The following is a 19,869-nucleotide window of genomic DNA, read 5'->3' on the forward strand; positions in this document are numbered from 1 at the left end:
TGAAACCGGGTGATGCCGGGGCCGCTGCGCGGTGCCAGCAGCTCGCCAGCTCCCGTCTTTGAAGTGGCCCGGGTGGCGCGGCGGTGAAGGAGGTGAGCGATGGGTTCCAGCCAGCCCCGCTTGGAGCAGAGGGCTCGGGCTCGGCACCGCCGCCAGCGCGGCCCCATCCCTTTGTAGGGCTCGGCAGAGGGCTGCTCCTCCGGCTGGTTTTCTTAATTTGCCAAGCCTGCCTCATTAAACCGTTCCTTTTTTAGAGCAGGGGAAAAGGACGAGAGGAGCTAAAACGGGAGCCTCTGGAGCAGGAAGGAGAGGTCGCTGCCGCGGGGCTGCAACGCCCCGTGTTGCTCGCGGGTCTCGCGGGTGCCGCACGCGCCAGCTTGGGGACCGTGGGGTGGCCGGGAGGTCGTGCTGGGGGCTCGGCCTCCAGAGCCGGGCTGGAGGCTCCTGCAGCCGTGCGTGGGGAGGGCCCGGCCCCCCCGCTCCCCTCGCAGCTATTTCGAGCACGTCCCGGCCGCGGGCAGGAGCGTGTGACGCAGCGAGAGCGGTGACGGATGGCAGGGTGGCGCAAGAGCTGTGCGGCCAGGGGCTTGCAGTCCCCAGAGGGTGCCCAGTGAATACCCACGGCCATGATGTCCCTTGGGAGGACAGTGGCTTCATCCTGCTGGACCCACAGCCCCTCGTTGCTGCATCTGGGCTGGAACAGGGAGGTGCAACCACGCCGGCCCCTCTGTGAGCGTTAGGGCTGCGCTTGCACCCGCTCGCTGCTTGGTGTGGCTCCCTGGGGCCCCAAAATGCCCTTGGAGACGCCTCGAGCCTCAAGCAGGGGCTGCTCAGCCCTACCAGGTTCTGGGGCCACCCTTTTGCTCCGGTCCCACCGTGCCTCCCCATGCAGCCGTGCTCCCCAGCCCGGCTTGGGCTGGGTGTGAGCACTGCTGTCCTTTTGAAGAGGTCCCGTGAGTCCCATCCACTGCCTTGGCCTCGCCCCCCTCCCAAGGCCATGCTCCCTGTGCCGCAGCCTCCCACGGGCTCAGGGCTCGCTGCTGCTGTGCACAGTTGCCTCCTTGCCTTTACCCTCGCGTTGGAAGCGCGTCGCATCCCCTTCCCCCTGGCTGTGGCCTTTCTGGGGCTCAGTGCTTCTCCCCTCCTGCCTTCATCAACCCTGCAATGCCTGGGCACGTCCCTCCTGCCTCCATGCGCTCCCACGTCCCCTGGACGGGGCCCTGGGGTTTCATCACGCAGCAGCCCTGGTGGGGGACGAGCTGGGGCACCGGGAGGGCTCCTGTACCGCGGCCGAGTGCTGGGTGAGCCACCGGGACCCGCACCGAGCAGCTCAGGTGCAGCGTGGGCAGTGCTGGAGGTGGCAGCTCCCCTTGCCGGCTTTCCCAGCCACGCTTTCCAGGCGAGTGCTTTTTTGGCACGCCAGCCAGCGCCCTGGTTTGGTGCGGCGGAGCCACCTCACCAGGACCCAGCATTGCCCCGAGGGGCCGCATCCCGCGGCCGCCCCTGTGCTCACAAGGCTGCGCGAGCACGCGCTGGGCTGCGCGCATCTGGCCAGCACCTGGCTCCCACGGCGGGGCCGGGGCAGGCGCCGCAGATAGGCCGGGCTGCGGGGCCGCGGCTGAGCGTGGCCAGCGTGGGATGGGGAGGGAGCGCGCTCGTTCTCACGAGAAACTTCCCCCGCCGTCATTTCGGCAGGACCGGGGGCGAGGGAACAGCCGCACGCGCCGGGCGAGCGCACGCCCGCGCTCACGTTTTAAAGAGCTCCCTTGGAGCCTGGTGCTTGCGGGGCCGGGGCTGAGGGCAGCTGGGGACAATTTGCAGGGTGTCCCTGTGGGTTTGTCCCCGCTGTGGGTTTATCCCTCCTGCTGTGCCTGCCACGTCGAGGGGGCACAGCCCGGCGCCTGGCAGTGCCCAGGTGGGGACGTGGGGGTGCCCACCTCTGCCTGCAGCCCCTCTCACCGCGGCTGTCACCCTGCCTCCCCGTCCCTCGGGCCACATCAGGCCCCTGCCATGAGTACAGCGGGGCTGGGGGCTCTGTGGCCGTGCTGGCAGGGCGATGCCGTGGCCAGCTGGACACCAGGCTGGGGTCATCAGAGCCCAGTGTGGCACCTCTGCCCCGGATCCTGCTGGAGTGATGGCCCTATCCCTGCCCGCCAGGGCCGGCTGGGGACCACTCCACAGGGGGAAGGAGCACCAGGACAGCCAGAGACTTTCTGCCTTCATCCCCCCCCCCCCAGCAGCACGGCATCCCACGCCGGGGTCACCCCGGGGGTACCTGACTCCCAGCCTCAGCAGCAGCTTCCTCCGGGCGGGGGGAAGGTCCGCAGCATCCCACATTCCCAAGGAGACCGTGGGAAGCTTTGAAAAAGTTGGCCTAGCTCTGGGCTGCCTATTTATAGCATCGCGCGCTCCGCGCTCTCATGCTTCTGTTCCCCAGCGTAGCTGCACGGGACTGTTTATATTTCCTCTGCTCTGCTTCCCCCTCGGCCGTCCTTCGCAGGAATGCCGCTGGTATTGCAGACATGGGGAAGTCGAGGAGGATTCGGGCCGAGCATCACGAGGGACGCGGGCGCACGGGCTCGCCCTCGCCTGGGTGCCTCTCCCTCCTGCGGGCGTGCTGGGGATGGCCGTGCCGGGTGGCAGGCTCGGGGTGTGTTACTGCTCGCTTATGTGGGCTTGGGGCGGTTTGGGGCCCCCCCCCCTCCTCCTGGCTCTTTGTGGAGGTGGGAGGCTGCGGAGCCTGGCGGCTGTCCCGCTGGGAGCCCGCTCGCCTTCCTGCCCTTGCTGGGCCGGCGGCATCCTCGGGAGCCTTGCTTTGGCCTTGCCAAGTAGCACAAAGGACGGGACGGAGGCTGGGGCCTCTCCCGGCAGTGGGGTGGGGGATGCGGGGCCTGCGGGTGTGTACCCGTAACACGGGGACACTGAGGCAGCGCTGCTCCCTTCCCGCTGACGCCCCGCACCCGCTCATCCTGCACTGGGCCAGCGCCAGCAGCGTGATGGCTGCCGGAGCATCGCCGCCACCGCATGCAGTGACTGGAGCTCCCCGCGGGGAGAGGCCCCGTGCCCCTCATCCCCTGTCAGCCCCGCGGTTTGGTGCGGCTCAGCGAGGGGTGGCCGGCCGGCGGGCTGCCCGCAAGCACCGCGCTCAGCTTCAGGGCGGATCTGAGGAGGGCGGCTTCTAAACGCAAAAGCCGCGCTCGCTGGGGGCTTGTGGCCCCTCATCCGTGCACTGTCCCCTCTCTCTGAGCATCCTCGGTCGGAGGAGCCGATCTGCAGACGTGGGGCTGGCCTGCGAGAGGCTGCTCTGCACTCCTGGCCACCTCTGGAGTAAGTGGGATTTGGCAGCAGGAGATCGCATTCTTCTGCGGGGAGGATGCGCAGCGGTTAACCCCCTCGGCTCCTCGGGAAGCCCTTCCCCCTGCCCCCTGGGCCGTGGCTGTTGCAGGCAGCGGTTGCTCTCCCCACCCTTTCGCTCCCTCCCGCAGGGGGTTCGGGTGCCTGCAGGCTGCCAGAGGGCAGAGCTGAGGGGCTCCCCCCCCCCCCGACCCAGCCCCGCGGCTCTGCCCTGGGCTCCCCAGCCCCGGCCCTCCCTGCCCTCGCCTCCCTGCCCAAGGTAAATATTCCCTGCGGAGGCAGGGATCGCCCTGGTGCGGGAGCAGTTTTCGCTTTGTGTCGGGCTCTCCTAGGCAGCCGAGGAGCCGAAATCCGCCAGCAGCTGTTACCAGCTCGTGCTGACCCGCCGTGGCTCTGCTGCCAACAGCTGCATCCGACACGCCGGCCGAGCTGCCCCGGCCCTGCTCCCCCGCGGTGCTCGGCCACCCCGCAGCCCCCGTGTCCCACAGCGGCCCTGGGGCCCCGCAGGGAGCAGGGCTGGGGACCCCCAGAGACCCGCCACAGGAGCTGGCACGGCACCCAGCCTGCGCCAGGAGAGGTGGGGAGAGTTCCCCAGCACCCTCCCTGCGCTGCCGATCGGCCTCAAGAGGAGGGAGCACAAAATTTCCCCCTTCCCTTGGCCTGGGCTGCCTCAAACCAGCTGGGCTGAACCTGCACAATGGGCTGGGGGAGGCTGGGCTGCCTCGGCGCTGGCGTGACGGGGTGGTGGCGGGGGAGCTGGAAGGCCCTCCTGGGCTCCCTGCGTGCCAGCCTGGAGCTGGAGGTGTCTGCCAGCCTCCGCTGAGCCTGCCAGGAGGACGAGCAGCTCAGCGGGGACACGGAGGGGCTGCCAGCGTCACCTGGGTTCAAAGCACAGGGTCCTTGCCCAGCTCTGGCAGCCCCAGGGACCTGCGGCTTCCCCAGCTCCCAGCTGACCGAAGCATCCCGGTCGCACCGCCCCATCCCAGCCTAGGCACCTGCCCACGGCAGAGGACACGGGTGGGGGTCCTGGGGACCCCCCCGGGACCCGCTGCCGCTAGGTGGAGTGGCGCACGCGCCGCCCGGCCCCGCACGCTCACCTCTGGCAACATCTGCACAGCCTGGTGTCTGAGCCACCTCCGAAACCGGAGCGCCCCGGCCCCAGCCTCCCTGCATATTTGCTGACATACGTACTGCTCAGCCCGGGATGGAACTAATGCAGAAAACATGTTTCCCCGCTGCAGCGTGCGCAACGTGGGCTGGGAGCAGCGAGGCCCCGCCAGGGCGCTGGGCTGGCCCGTGCGAGGGTCCTGGCACCGTCTGCGCTCCGGAGCAGTCCCGAGCCGTGCCCCTGGGTGCTCTGCCCTGTCCCACCCAGCCGGGGACCGTCCGCGCATCCCCGGCACCGCCGCGGTCGGCACCGGCCGCGCACGGGAGCCAGCGGAGCCGGCGCGCGCGGCTATCGAATCTCCAGCTGTGGAGTTTTGGCTGCCGCGGCCGCGTGGCTCAGGTGCAGAAGCGATCTCCCCGCTGATGATCTGGGCTGGCCAGGGTTGGGCTTCCAGCTCTCCTGGCCCCAGCTCCCGGGGTTTCCTTCCCCGCTCGGCTCCGATCCTGGCTCCTGTCCGTCAGGCGGGCAGTGGGGCCCTGGGAGGACTGGCAGCCCCCAGGCTGCCTCTCCCACAGCCCCGCTTTGGACCTCTCCTTGTCCCCACCACGGTGACACAGCCCTGCTCCGCAAGGGGGAAACGTCCCCCCCCTCGGCCCCAGGGGCATCACGGGCCCCAGGAGCGGGATGTGGCTGGAGGGGCGCCGGTGCTGGAGCTGTGCGTGGTGCAGCAGGATGGAGCCAGCAGGAAAGGGGGACTGGGTCAGGGGTTTGTCGGGGGCCTCCTGTCCCCGCTGGAGAAGTCTCCTGTGCCAGTTTTTTAGATGTGGGGAATGGGCCCCTCCTGCCCCACATCCTGCCCCACATCCTGCCCCACATCCTGCCGCCGCTGCTGGGAGCGCCAGGCTCGGCTTGGCCAGCGCAGCGCCTTCCTCGCGCGTCGCTCGCGCTGGCTGGCTTGCGCCGTGTTTGTGCTGGCAAGGCGGCCGTGTGCCGGCGCCAGGCAGTGGATGCGCTTGGCACCACGCGCACCTTCTCCAGCCCTGGCCGCAGGCCCCGGCGGCTTCTCCGGAGAGCGGGCATCCCGCTGGGACCGGGGGCGGCAGCTCCCGGCGAGGCTTCTCCAGGGGGCAGGAGGCACGGCACCTCCGCGGGGATGCGGCTCGCGGGACGTGGCTCCCTCGGGTGCCGGGGCAGCGTGTGCATGCCACCCCCATCTGCCTCCCGCCCCGGGCACGCCGGGTCCTGCGGGCCCCTCTGTGCCGCACGGGGAGCGGGGCTGGGAGCGCTCGGCTGCGCGGAGGGGCCGGAAGCGCTGCGCTCGGCTCAGCTCCGCTTTTCCATGACAGCTCTGGAATCGTTAGTGGTTGGGCTGGTTTATTGGCGCTTCGTAAAACGAGAACGAGGAGGCTCCAGCGCCTCCTGCGTTGCGGGGCGAGAGCTGGCTGCCGGGCCCTGCTGGGATGCCGGGAACCGCAGGGCCCATCTGGGGGCCACATGGGAGCCGGCCCGCAGTAACTCTTCCCTTCCCATCCTCGGCGGAGCAGCACTGGGGCCTGGGGGTGGGATGGGGCTGGGGATGGTGCCGGGGCGGGCAGGATGAGGCACAGGCCTGCTGAGGGGGGGTCCCAGCCCTGCAGGGAGTGGAGGAGGAGGTGCGGGGGGCGCTGCCGGGGTCACTTTGCCATCAGTGTCTCGGTAGCCTCTGGACACGCGTGGGGCACCTGCCTCCTGCAGCCAGGATTTGGCACAGATCGAGAGCCCGGGGAAGCATCCGGGGAAGTAAGTGCCTCTCCCTCCCTGGCCATGGCTGGTGTCAAACATCTTCTGGTGCCTGCCAGCATGGAGCAGCTTCTCGGTGCTCTGGCCCCCCGAACCCCCACGCTTGCCATAGGGGGAGCCCGGGCGGTGCTGGGGGACCTGGGAGCCTTGCCGTCACGCTCACGTCACCTGCTGTCACCCCCCGCTCATCCCAGCCACCACACCGGCACCTCCGAGGCCACCTTGCCGGCTGGGGGTTCGGGACGGTCACTGCTTGGGGGCTGCCCCCACCCCGCTGGCACTGTGGGCACCTCTCGGTGGGGACCTGGAGCCAGCGCTCGGCCCCGCGTGCTCGGCCCCGGGGCTGGTCACGGCCGTGCTGTAGCCGCACATGAAGCACGCGTCCCGCGCGGCGGGCCCGGCGCGGGCGGTGGGAACGCTGACGGCCGTGTCTCCTGTGCCTTGCAGAGCGTCCCGGGACATGAGAACAACAAGGACTCCCGGCTGCTCTGGATGGGCGCCAGCGATTGCCTCATCTCCGTGGGGTTCAGCCAGGTACGGTCCTCGCTGGGAAGGCAGCTCCGCGCTGGCTGGGATTTCCCACCCTGTGCCAGGGCCGCGGCACGTTGTCCCCACGCGTCTCCTTGGCGCCAGCCTGGGCTCCTGCACGGCATGGCGATCGCAAAGCAAGGGCACCCCCAGGTGCTTTTCGGGCTGCCTGGCCCCCACGAAAGCAGGCAGCTCGGGAAGCAGGAGCTCTCCTCCCAGTCCCTGTGGGTGGCAGAGCCTCCGGCCACCTCCAGTCCTTGCAGCGCCCTGCCCGCAGCCACATCGGGTCGGAGCGGCCGCGCTGGGTTCTCCCCTGCCTTGCACAATAGCCACCGGCACTCGAACCCACGCTGAGCCGCGGGGACACCGAGCGAGGTCAGGCGGGCACAGCCCCTCCGCTGCCTGCCCGGGATTGCCCTCGTGGCCTGGGGCGTTGCGTGCACTCGGCCGTGTCCCCCGTGGTGGCCGAGTGGCTGGGCACTTGCAGGCTGGAAGGCGAGGACGTGGGGACGGCTGTGCCACCCCGCTGCCGCGCAGCCCCCAGTGCCGTGTCTTCGTCCCTGCAGATGCGCGAGCGGGAGGTGAAGCTCTGGGACACGCGGAAGTTCAGCGGCGCGACTTTCACCTTGACGCTGGACACCTCGCCCGGGTAAGGACGGGGACTCGCCACGGGATGCTTGAGGAGGGACGTGGGGCAGCGTGGCAGTGCCGGGGTGGGGACGTGCCCTGCCATGGCCACCACCCCCGCCTTGCTCGGGGAGCTGCAGTGAACACGGCGGGAGAGCAGGACCTGGCAGGGAGCTCCTGGCATCGGTAGCGCTTGGACACAAAGCCAAGGACAAGCCTGGGGACGATGTGGCTGCGTCCCTGGCACCACGCGGGTGGGAAGGGCGGGAGGTGGCAGTGCTGGGGACAGCACGTCCATATCCCCAGCAGCGCGGGGCTGGGGAGGGTGCTCCGTGCTGCTGTGACAGGTGATGGCAGCGCTGGTGACAGCACAAGGCAGTGTTTGAGGTGGCCGCGGCCGGGCGGGCGCGTGCTCCGGGCAGCACACGTTGCTTGGGAACAGGGCTGGACCCCGGCGCGATGCTGCGGGCGACTGAGTCCCTTTGGCACGGCTCGGCCCTGACCCTGGCTGGCGGCAGGGCTCGGTGCTTTGTGCGGCGCTGAGGCTGCCCAGACAGACGGGGGCTGGCTGGCGGCGGAGCTTTGCTCGTGGGGCGTCCTTTTGGGAAACGGAACAGCAGTTTTTGTGGCCGTGAGGGGTCAGCGCCTCTTTTCAAGGCTCGGTGGAGATGTCTCCTGTCTGCGTGGCACCACCGAGGCTGCGGAGGTGACAAAGACTCCAGTGAGGGCTGACCTCGCCTCTCCCACGCCGCCCCCGTGAGCTGGCCCAGGATCATGGTGCAGGCAGGGAAATGGGGGCCACACCGAGAGGCAGGAGGAGGAGGAGGCACTGCCTTCATCCCGCCAGGGTAATGGGGGTTTGGAACAAGGGCTTTCTGGGCCGTGCTGGAAGCCTCTGGCTGTCCCAGAGCTGCTGGCAGGGCAGCAGGATGCCGGGACCCTCGCTGCACACCGGGCTGGCTCCGTCACATGCGGCAGGGACACCGGGACCCTCACCACACACCAAGCTGGCTGCGGCACGTGGCGGGATGACGGAGCTGGCTGGGTGGTCGGGAGCCGCCGGGTGCCGATACGTGGCCTCTGGCAAGGAGCTGAGTGAGCTGTGACAGCAGGGCTGGCCCTTGGCTGCCCCACCGCATCCCCGCGCGAGGTGTCAGCCCCGAGCCGGCGCTGACGGCAGCTGGGACCGGCAGCAGGGGAGAGGAACGGCCGCCGGCGCTGCGGGGAGGTGCTGGCACGTCCCTGCGAGGAAGGGCAGCTCAGCACGGTGACCGGGGGAGCAGCAGGAGGAGGGAGGCAGAACAGGAGGCTCGCGGAGCATCCCTCACCCTCCTGCGAGCTCGCGGGGCTTGCAGCTCGCCTGCTCCCCAGCTGTGCCAGGACAACAGGCAAAGCAGCCACAGGGGTGCTGTGTCCAGCCTCGCCTAGCCGTGCCCCAGGGAGAGCGAGGTTGCTGCTGGGAAAAGCACCCCGGCACTGTCAGGGTGCTTCTGGGCTGCGGCAGCCTCTCCGGGCATCATTAGTGTCCAGAGTGAACGCCCTTGAGGGGAGCCAGGGCACACAACACACTGCCAAAGGGGATGCTTTGGGATCCTTTATCCAGAACCCACCCCGTTGCGCCTTTCCAGGAATCACCCCAAACCCTGCCGTTCCTCATCCCCCACGCGCGTGGGCCTCCGTGCCGGCGCTCAGCCGGGGCGAGCCCGCCCGGCTAAATTGGATCCAGACGCGAGGCCGCGCGCAGCCCTGTTTGCGCAGGCTGGAGTTATTTTGGCTGCCGGGTTTATCGGCCGCCAGGAATGCGGCTGGCAGGCTCTGCTGCGCGGCCCGCAGTGGCGTGTCAGGCCGGGGCTCCGCGAGGTTGTGGCTGCGTGGCGAGGGGAGCTGATAAGGCGGAGGAGGAGAGGGGCCGCGGGGCGCCGGGAGCGAGCGGGGCCCCTGCTCTGGGGAGCTGCGGAGGAGAGGGAGGTGCTCTTCTTAGCGAGCCGTGCTGGGGCTGAGCGCTGGCAGCCGCCTTTCCAGCCCTCTCCCCACCTCTCCCCGCCTGTAAATCTCGTGGAGATGACAAACCGCGGAGGGGGATTTGGGCTCGCTCCCAGCAGACGTGCTGAGCGCAAGCCGCGCTCTCCCTGCGGCACAGCCGCCCGGCACGGCACGGCAGGGTGCGATGCTCGGGGAGGCAGGACGGGGGGGTGAGGGTTTGGGGGTCACAGGGGTCCCCCCAGGAGGCAGAGCCTGGGCAAGGGAGCTGCACGCTTGGTTCAGGACCAACAGACCCCAAATGGCACAGCACCCGGCCACGCCATCACCGGCACCCGTGCATGAGGGCCGTGCTCAAGGGGCTTTTGCCTCCCCCTTCCCTGAAGGCCACCCCCCATGAATCAGCCCCTTCCCCGCCTGCTCTCCCCTAGGTTTTGGACCAGACCCTCTCCATCGCAGCCCAGCGCAGAGCACGGGCCGTACCAGCCTGTCCCCACCGTGTCCCCTTGCGGTGCTTGGCACCCAGGGGACCCCTGGGGAAACGCAGCCGCCTCCAGGCAGGGCACGGAGAAGCCGCTCTGTGCACGTGCCGCTCCCCGGCGCCTTCCCAGCGGTGCGGGCCCCCAACCTCTTTGCCACCATCTCCATCCTCGCTGCCCCATCTCCGTCCTTACATGGCCCCGCACGGAGACGTGGCCGCGCCAAGCTGGCACGCAGGAGCCAGCCGGGCACTGCGCTGCCCACGACCACTTGGGCACAGTCACACGTGGCCGCGGGTGCCGGTTGCGGGGCCATCGAGCGCCGGCTGTGCGGTGCCGGCTGTGCCAGGAGGGGTGCCAGGCTGGCATGGCGGCCGTGGCCACAAGCCGTGCACAGGCAGCCCGGCGCAGCAGCAGCTCATTTAGGCTTTTTGAGGAAGCAATCAGTGGGCGGGCAGGAAGCTCATACCATTCATTACTGACGCCGGGCCGGCAGGAAGGGGAGCGCGTGCCCCGCCGCGCCCCGCTGCGGGGGCCCCTTGCCTGCCGAGGCTGCCCCACGCATCCCTGGGCACCCCAAAATGGGGCAGGAGCGTGGCCCGAGGTGGGGCGGGGGGGGACAGCCCCCACGTGCCCAGCCCCGACGTCCTGCAGTGCCCGCAGCCACCGCAGCTCCACAGGCGGCTGCGCCCCTGCACAGCGTCCCCAGGGGTGAGGGTGGGAAGGGAAAGCCCTGGCCTGATTCACCCTGCTTTGTCCTCTATGTCCTCGAGTGCATTCGGGGGGTTTCTCATCCCAAACCCTGAGCAGGTGAGCACTCTGTGACCACGTACACCTTGTTCTGAAAGCACAGGGCAGCAGCCAGGCAGATAGCGGCATATGGCACAGCCCAACTTAGCCGCTTGTGCTGGATGTGTCCCCGGGTGTCCTGGGAATGCTGGGGTGGGGGCGCTCCTGGCCCTCCTCCCCAGTCCCTGCCTGGGGGCTGAGTCCCTGCCGGTGCCCAGACCCCGAGGGACGCGGTGGCAGGAGGCGCGGGTGGCCCCGGCCCCTCTCTGCGCCGCCATCCTCACGTGCCGCCTTTTGCCTTTTGCTTGCCCGTCGCTCCCTTTGAATCAGGTTTTGTCTTCCCTCCGGCCCCCTTTAATTGGATCAAGGAGCAGCAGGAAGGGGCCTCAATAGGTTATTGTTGCCCTAAATTGTAACCAGCACCGGTGGGGTTGGGTTACGGGCTCAGACTCAGGGTCAGCGGCCAGACCCCGCTGCCGCACGCCCGCAGCCCCGGGCCGGTGCCGCCTCTGTGCCGGGGATGCCGAGAACAGTGGCTCCCTTGTTGTGCCACCCAAACCTTCCCCTGCAGAGCCGGCAGCCTCAAACCCCTGCCACAACCATCTCGGGGCTGGGCCAAGGTGACTGGGTCTTGCAAAATGTCCCAAAACTCCCGAAATGCTGGGCCCCCCCCGGGAGGGCTGGGGAAGAGCTTTCAGGAGGGCTGAGCGATGGGGCCCGGTGGGGCCGGCTGGGTCTGTGCTGCCCTTCGCAGTGCAAAGTCCACCAGCGCTGGGAGGTGCCCGCGGCGGGGGCAGCGGCGTGTTTGCAGAGGGCTTTAGCGCCGCTTGGGTTGGGATGCGAAGGGCCCCGGGTGGTTCCCCCCAGGGGCGCTGACCCGGGCAGGCTCAGCGCTCTGTACTCATCATCCTTCCCTTCTCCAGCTCGTGGGGCTGGGCCCTGGTTGCTGTGAGCCCCGGCGCTCCCCGCGGGGTGGGACGCAGCTCACTGCAGAGCCTGCAAGTGGCCAGGGCTGGAGCACAAGCCCTTCCCGGCGGCGTTGCTCACCCGGCGTTGCCCGGCCGCGGAGCTCCAGCTCTCGTGCACACTGAGCCACACACCTCCGCCGTCTCGCTGTCCCCTGTCCCCATTCATCGGCTTTTATGGGACTTCTGCAGCAGATTCTGTTGTGTTCCCCGTGCCCTGAGCCCAGTGGGGCTCCCCCGTGCAACGCGGCTCGTCCCAGGGGTGCGCCCATGCCACTTGGGGTTACTTTTACCCCAAGTCCCCGTGCAGGCAGCGCCAGCACCACCAGCTCCCGTCCCAGTCTGGCCACGAAGCCACGGACGCTGGCTTTTCCTGGGACTTGGCAGCCATTTTCTATGATTTTGGGTAGCACGGACATTTTGGGGGGGGTCTCCAACAGCTCCCACCCCAGTGGCAAGGCCTTGGTGGCAGAGCCCTGAGCAGGACAGGTCCCCGTCCCCATCCCTGTGCCACAGGCGTCCCTATAGAGCCCTGCCCTCGCCCCCTCTGCCCCCAGGCCCGTGCTGGTCCCCCTCAGCAAGGAAAGGGCTTTTCCCTCTGCTCCAGCCAGCCCCTGGCTGCTGCCACAAGACGCAAGGAAGGACAGAAGCCACCTGACCAGGTGCCGGCCCCAGCGGGGACCATCCCCGCACAGCAGTGGGGACAGATGCTTCCCCGTGGCCGCACGAAGGGGTTAACGCCAGGGCGGCTGCCCAGCCCCGCAGCCTGCCCCGCTAATTGCACCCGTGTAAAAATAGCCCAGTGCTTGCGCGGCCGCTCCAGCGGGAAGGCGGCGAGCGGCCTAATTGCCGAAATCGCTCCCAGATGGGCCACAGCCTCGTCCCGGCCTCGTGCTGGCCCGCAGCCGCCTCCGCGGGCGACCAGCGCTCCCCAGCCCTGGCCTCGTCAGCTTTCCAGGAAGCCAGCAATATTTCTGCCTTTCCACAACTTCTTCCTGGCAGCAAATGCTCTGCAGCAGCGTGGGGCGGGGGGGGGGGAGCTGCGGGACACTTGCACGCACGCTCCGGCTCCCCGTGGGCATCCCTCGCCCTGGGGCAAGGGGACGGGGACCCAGCACCCCCTTCATGGCCCTGCAAAGGCTGCATGTCCTGCTGCGGCTCTGCTCCAGCCATGGGGACGTCAGGGACCCGGCACAGGCTCCCTGGGCTGCTCAGGTGCTGGGGACACCGGGACTTGTCCCTCTGCAGCTCGCGATGCTCTTTGCTGGGCCCCTGTCCTGCTGGAGGCTCCTGCCCAGGGCTCTCGGTTACCCGAGAATAGCGGGAGGGATTTTTTTTTTTTGGTTTCATTTCAGGGGGTTTTGCAATCCTTCCCCTGCGCTGATTCAGCTCGGAGGAATTAGCAGAGCCGCACAATGTGCCGCGCTCATCTGCTCCTGGCGTGCTCGGAGCTGGCAGTGGCTGGGGGGACTTTTGTGCTGGGGCTAGGGAAGCCGTGAGGGCTTGGGGGAGCTGCGAGGACACTTTTTGGGTGCCACTGAGCTTCCGCAGAGCCACATGGGTGCAGACGTGGGTGCTGGGTATCGCAGAGGGTCCAAGCACTGCGGTGTGCCAAGCTGCGCCCCGCTGCAGCATCCCCCTGTGCCAGGGCCTTCCTCAGCCACGCTGAGCGGGGATGGTGCTCAGGGAGCCGGTGCCTTGGCACAACAGCCCGATCCGGGGGGGGGCGTGGGGGGGTGGCAGCCACCAGGGCTGCAGGCCAACAGCCTGCTCTGCGGGGTCCGACCTCCTGCCAGCAGCACGGCTGTGCATGAGCAGAGGTTTGGCCCCCCCGGCATGCTTCTGTGGCATGGGCAGAAGGGGACCGAGGGGCTGCCCCTCGTGCTGCTCCATCGCCCTCCCCGTCGCCTGAACCACCCCAAAACCTTGTCTGGGAGCCCCGCGAGCAGCAACGTCCTGCTTCGTGCCGGGGGAGTTGCTTTTGAGCTGTCGGCAGCCACCAGGAGCGATGTGACCAGCCAAGGGTCGTGCGTGGGGTCCCCCGGCTCCAACCCTCGCAGCCCAGGCATCTCATTTCGTGCTGGGGAGAAATGAGCCTGGCAAACCTTGAGCTAACTGCAAGTGGGAAAAGTCCCTTCGTTGGGAGAGGGGCACATCACGAAGCAAAGCAGCGAGAGAAGTCAGGGAGGAGTGAAGCAGCCGCTCCGGTGGGAGCATGACCCTTGGAAGGGGATGTGGCTGTGCCAATGCTTGGATGTGGGAGAGGGATTTGTGCTCCCTCCCCGCCCTCTCCAGCCTGGGCGGTGAAGGATGGGGCTGCTTGAAAGCGGGGAGGGGATTTCTCAGCGAGGTCCTGGAGCTGTAGGAATATAGGGAGGCAAAAGAAAGGGGCCAGGAGGGAAGAGGCGTGATGGCTCCTTGTGTGATGGTGCGGGGTCTGGTGAGGCGAGGGGACGGTGCTGGGGCTGAGCCCGTCCCTGCGCCCGTCCCGGCTCGGGGGCTGCGGCAGTGACCGTCCGGAGGCACCCGTCACTCGCCGGCACGGGGCTTGCGCTCCGCCAGGGAGTTTTCTGCTCTCCTCCTCGCAGGGCTGGAAAATATACAAAGCTCGCAGTGAAAATATTTACACAGCAGCAATTTTCAGAGGAATTTGGGATGTTAATTTGAAAAATCTGTGGGGAGAGAACCACAATGGGCCCTTTGAGCGGGCGAGCGTGGCCCTCGCGCCTGCCCGCCCGCGCCGGAGAGGGGCCCCCGCTGCCACTGCGCCGGCCCTAATGGGAGCCAGCCCTGCCGGAAACCCACCTGGGAGCCGGGGGGGGCCGCGCCAGACAGCCCCCGCTGCCGCCCCGCGCCCCTAATTGCATCCAGAGCGCGCACAGGACCGGGTGAGGGCCACATCCTGCAGCAGCGCGGTGTGCCCGGGGGTCCCGGTAGGCTGGGGGGGGGGCTGCAGGGCGCTCACCTGAGCCGCCAGCCCGGGGAGGCAGCAGCCCCGTTGGGTCGTGTCCCCTCTGTAACCCTTTCGGCAGCCGGCCCGCCACAGCTCCGCTCGCTGTGGTGGCGGCGCTTCAGCCCGCTTTGCTCATTTTCTCCAAATAAAACATACCTCCGCGGGCAGGGACCCAACCTGGAAAATTCCAGCCCGAAAGATAAAGGATTGGAAAACGATTAAAACCAGAGGTTGGAGCAGAAAGCACTTGGCAGCGGGAACCTGCCTCGCGCCGGCCCCGAGCCCCCCCGCCGCAGCCAGCGCACGAACACGGCTGTTCCTGGGGCCGGGGGGGCTCGCAGCCGGGAGGGGGGCCCAGCACGGGCTGCCTGAGCCTCGGCGTGGTGGCAGCCCCCGGCGTGCGGGGACCGTGGCCCTCCTGCAGGCCGAGCAGCTGCGTGGCTGGGGATGAAGGCTCAGGCACGGCACGGTGCCAGATGCAGGGCAGAGCCCCGGGCAGCCCCTTGGCGTGAGGCTGGCGCAAGGAGGAGGAGGAGGAGGTGGAGGAGAGGAGGAGGAGGGTGACGTCAGGAGGTTATCGAGGTTGAGCCACGCTGTTTGTCCGACGCCCCGCGGCCATCTGGCAGCCGGGGCAGGATGAAGTCAGGCTGGATGATGCGCAGGGCAGGGTCTCATTTGAAACTCGTGGCCTCTGTTTTGCTAGCAGCTCGCGCTGGGGGGGCAGCTTCATGGGGCTGGAACCTCCAAAAAACTGCCCCAACTCATCCAGCGCCAGCAGCAACGGGGAGGACGCGGCCGACCTGTCCCCTCCTCTGCAGGGGACACAGGCACTGCCACCAGCAGGGTCTGCCCGAGAGCCCCAGGGGAGCTGGGCTGTGCCGCCCTTGGGAGGGGTCCCGCAGCTCCCAAGATTGCAAATGCTGTGCACAATTCCTTGTTGTTATTATTTTATTTTATTTTTTTACAAAAAGACACCCTTCTGGTCTGCCTTACAAAACAGATGTACACAAACCTGTACTAGAAAAAGAGTTTTCCCAGAAGAAATGGGAAATAACCATGTATAAATATTCTCTCTGAGTTCTTAAAGCTTCGATTCCCGGTTTGCCTGCTCGGCGCTTCCTTTGGCGCGCGGCCCGGGGGTCCCGAGGGTCCCAGCACCTCGGCTGGGCCGCGCCGCTCACATCAGCTTCCAGGGAGTTGAGAGCCACGGGCCGTGCTCCACTAAAGGGCCCTTGTTGCCAGCACGTTGATGCCCCTTAGCTAAGTCACCGATGACTTTCTTTTTAGCACTAGCTAAAAAAAAATAAAAGGCCAACCCAAACCCCAAATTAAAAACGAAAACCCCTCTCTTTCGCTACCCACGTTCTACGTAGAGTCACAGAAATCAAGGCACTTAGTCATACGCCGAGCGGTAAAATTAGTGTCTACTCCCTAAGTGTGTAAGCCTCTCAGAAATTGCACGTTACGGGTTTGGGCTTTGTGCCTTCATTCAGTTAACTCCTCGCTGTTCCTCGGCCCGGAGGAACGGGGCCGGGTGCTGCCGCCAGCCGCGCGGGGCTCCCCTCGCCCGGCTGCCCGTGCCGCCTGGCTCAGAAGTAGGAGGGCTTGAGCGCGGTGGTGTTGTTGTTGCTGGGGTAGTGCGCCTGCATGAGCGGGACCTCGCACTCGGAGCCGCCCGAGAGCATCGCGGCCTCCGGCCCCTTGCGGCTGTGGTTGCTCAGATCCCCGTTGTCCAGGCAGGCTTTCACGCCTTCCAGCTCCAGCGGGCCGGCGTCCACCCCGCCGCCCGCGTGCGCCTTCGCCCGGCGGTGCCGGCGGTAGTACGTGACCGCCGTCACCACCACCACCAGCAGCAGCACGGCGGCCAGCGCGGGGACGATCATCAGGGTGAGGTTGTTGTCCTTGCCCTGGGTGACGGGCGAGTGCTGCTGGTGGGTCATCTGCAAGGTGTGCGCCTCGACGCAGAACTCCTCCTTGGAGACCTTCTCCCCCAGCGGCCCGACGCAGACGCGGTAGGTGCAGTTGGGCCTCAGCGCCCGCACCGTGTACTCGGAGAGCGAGGCCGGCAAGCGGAGCATCACGGGCCGCTTGTCCGGCCCGGAGAGGTTTCGGTAGCTCAGCCGGATGCCCTTCAGCTGCGCTTTGGACTGGACGTAGTTCTGCAAGTCCACCTTCAGGGACGTGCTGCTCACCTGCGTGATGCTGATCTGCCGGCTCGGCGTCGGCGCCTGGGTGGCCGGGGACGGCGTCGTCCCCCTCGCCTCCTCCTCCTCGCAGTACGCCCCGGCGAAGCCCTGCGGGCACAGGCACTGCAGGTGGCTGCGTGCGTCCAGCTGGCAGGTGCCGCCGTTCAGACACGTGCGCGGGGGGCAGATCTGCGGCGGGGGGCTGCTGGGGGCCGGGGGGACGCTGAAGGACACCGGTGCGGAGCTGCCGGGGGAGGCCCTGGCCTGCGGGGTGGGAGCGGCGGTGCTGGGCTCCGGCGGCGGGCGGCTGCTGGTGGGGAGCGGCGCAGGCGGCCGCAGCGTGGTGGTGCGCGGCGTGGTGGTGGTCGTGGTGGTGGTGGTGGTGGTCGTGGGGCAGCCGAAGTCCGCGTACTGCAGGTGGTGGAGGAGCTTGCCGGAGTTTTTTGGGGGGAAGTGGCAGCGCGTCTCCTCGGGCCGCCGGAGGACCACGCTGCTGGCGTTCACCCACTGCACGAGCCAGCTCATCTGGCAGATGCAGTTGAAGGGGTTGCCGGCAGCTGTCACGGCCCGGAGCCTCGGGAAAAAGCCAGAGAAGTCCCGAGGGATGGTGTTGATGTTGAGGTTGCTGATGTCCAGCTCCTGGAGGTTGTGAAGGCTGTGGAAGTCCTCTGCCGGCAGCTGGGAGATCTGGGCATTGCCAGCCAGGCTGAGCTTGGTGAGGCTCCCCAGGCGCCGTAGCACGGCCGGGACGCGCTCCAGCAGGTTGTTGGAGACATCCAGCTCGTGGAGGTTGTTCTGGGTCTGGAAGAGCTCCTCGTCCAAGCTCGTCAGGCCCAGCCCCGCAATCTTCAGAGACTCGATGTTGACGGCGTGGAAGGTCCCGGGTGCAATAGTGGGGATCTTGTTCCAGCTGATGTCCAGCAGCAGGAGGTTGGGCAGGTCAAGGGGGGGCACTGCCCAGAGCTGGTTGTTCTGCAGCTTCAGCTCCAGCAGGTTCTCCAGCGTGTCGAACGCGGCGGCGTGGATGTGCTGGATCCTGTTCCTCTGCAGGTAGAGCCGCTCCAGCAGCCGCAGCCCATGGAAGGTCTCATTGGTGATCTCCTGCAGCTGGTTGGAGGACAGGTCCAAGTTGACAAGCTCCGTTAGGGGCTGGAAGACGTTTTTCTGGATGCTGGTGATCTTGTTTTGTGAGAGGTCCAAGAGCTGAAGGGCGGGCAGCCCCGTGAAGCTGTCCTCGCTGAGCGTCGTGATGCCGTTCTCAAAGACGTACAGGGAGAGGGTGTTGGGGGGCAGCCCCCGGGGCACGGTGTGGCCCCGTCTGGCCGCGCACAGGATGGTCTTGGGGTCCTGGCACTGGCAGCCAGCGGGACATGCCCGCGCGAGCTCCCCGGGGACCAAGAGAAGCAGCGTGCAAAGGACCAGCTGGTTCATGGTGTCAGCTCTGCGGGAGAGAGAGGTTTGCATGAGGATCATGGAGCAAGCACCGCCGCAAGCGCGGCTTCACACGCAAAACACCCGGCTTGTTTGGCGATGCTGAGGGAGGGGCTGGCTCCCCGCAGCTCCCGGGCCAGGCTGGCACGGGAGCCCCCAGCCTGGCTCCCGGTGGGGCAGGGACAGCCAGGCTCGGGCACGCTGCTGTCCCCACCGCTGTCCCCACCGTCCCAGCACGGCGCCACAGCCTCCCAGCCCCCGGCTGCCCACACGAGAGGGACTGAGTGGCCATGCCACGAGCCCCTCGGCATCTCGCCATCCCCTCCTGCCCTGCCCGGGACACTGCAGCCCCAAAGGGACCATGAAAGAGCCCAAAAGCCCCCGCTGCGCTCGCGTCTCCCCGCCGCTGCTCCTGCCCGGGGCTTGAAGCAGCGCACGAGCTGCCCACCCCGGCCGAATGCTCTCCCTTTCCCCTGGCCCCCCAGATTTAGGGCCGTTGGTGTCTGCGCACCCCCAGCTCCTCCGTGCACGGTGTCCCGGCTCCGGCTCGAGGGGCTGCCTCCCGCGGGGCGAGGCGGCGGGGAAAGGGCCCCTCCTTCCCCCCGGCTCCTCTCGGCAGGGTGCAAACCAAACATGTGGGATGCGCCGCCTCCATCCCGGGACGCACCCGGCTCGGCCTCCGCCAGCGAAGGGGGTGGGAGCGCGCCCGCTTCCCGCATGCCGAGCAGGACTTAACCCTTTGCTTGTGCCGCCCGCACGGCAGCTGCCCGGAGCTGCGCCCAGGGGCGAAGCCCCCCCCGGGACCCCTGCCCATGCTGTTGCTTTGCCCCCCCCATAAGCACTGCAAGGCGCTGCTTTTTGGGGTGGGCACGTGGCCCCCAGCACCAGGGCGAAGCGTAGGGCAGGGTTTTGGGGAGGGGGGGTTCAGTGCTTTGAGGTATCCAAATGGCCGCGCAGTCTCCAGCGCTTGGAACCGGGGACCCCCCAGTGCCAGGGCAGTGCGGGCGCTGGTGGTGGCAAACGCGCCCGAGGACGGTGGCACTCGGAGGTGGCACCCACCGTGGGGTGGCCTTGGCTAACGAAATGCTGCCAGGGCAAGGCTGTGGGGCCGAAGGAGCTGGCCGCCCCAGCCCCAGCGGGGAGGCTCAGGGTGCGGGGGACGTGGCCATGGGCGGCAGGAGGGCATCACAAAGCTGGCGAGGTGCCGAGAGCGGTGCGGAGCCACAAAACGCCCGCTGACGGGTGCTGCCAGCCCCCCCCAGCCCCTGCGTGCCGCTCCTCGCGGCCCCAAGTCACGGGCAGATGCTGCATCGTGTCTGCGTGGGGGAGCAGGGAGAGGACAGTGCTGTGACCTGGGCTCCGCTCCCCTTGGCAGAGCAGAGCCATTGGCAGGACGGGAGCCCCTGCCCGGCACCGTCCTGCTGCTCCGAGGGCAGCGGGGCCACGTCCCCGGGCTGCAGAGGGGGGCACTGGGCCAAGCTGTGACCCCTCCGCGGGCTCAGCCCCTGGCAGGCCTCCAGCCCTCTTATCTCCCAAATCCCTGGCTGCACGCTGCGACTTGGCGTCCCAAAAAGCTTCCTCTGTTGGCATCCCGGGATTCTGGCACAGCACCGGCCTCATCGGGACACAGAGCCCCTGGGCTGCGGCCCTCGTCCCTCCGGCGTGCGGAGACTGTTCGGGGCAGAGCACC

General features: G+C 68.1%; 2 protein-coding genes across 3 annotated transcripts in view; one reads left to right on the forward strand and one right to left on the reverse strand.

The window, feature by feature from the left end:
• Positions 1 to 19,869, forward strand: part of LOC308178189 (coronin-7-like) — a 40,534-nt gene that overhangs the window by 9,191 nt on the left and 11,474 nt on the right. For both annotated transcript variants that reach the window (XM_080556410.1, XM_080556409.1), the window contains exons 8-9: positions 6,689 to 6,775; positions 7,336 to 7,418. In XM_080556410.1, the coding sequence (XP_080412536.1) occupies positions 6,689 to 6,775; positions 7,336 to 7,418 (170 nt within the window). The remainder of the gene's footprint in view (positions 1 to 6,688; positions 6,776 to 7,335; positions 7,419 to 19,869) is intronic.
• Positions 15,493 to 18,834, reverse strand: VASN (vasorin; the record flags this gene model as incomplete). Its single annotated transcript, XM_080556411.1, is given in 4 exon segments — positions 15,493 to 18,189; positions 18,691 to 18,736; positions 18,739 to 18,781; positions 18,784 to 18,834. Coding segments are annotated over 4 exon segments (2,178 nt in total). The 3' UTR covers positions 15,493 to 16,151.

This window comes from Anser brachyrhynchus (genome assembly GCF_964034855.1).
Source record: "Anser brachyrhynchus genome assembly, chromosome: 15".
NCBI classification, from domain to species: Eukaryota; Metazoa; Chordata; class Aves; order Anseriformes; family Anatidae; genus Anser; species Anser brachyrhynchus.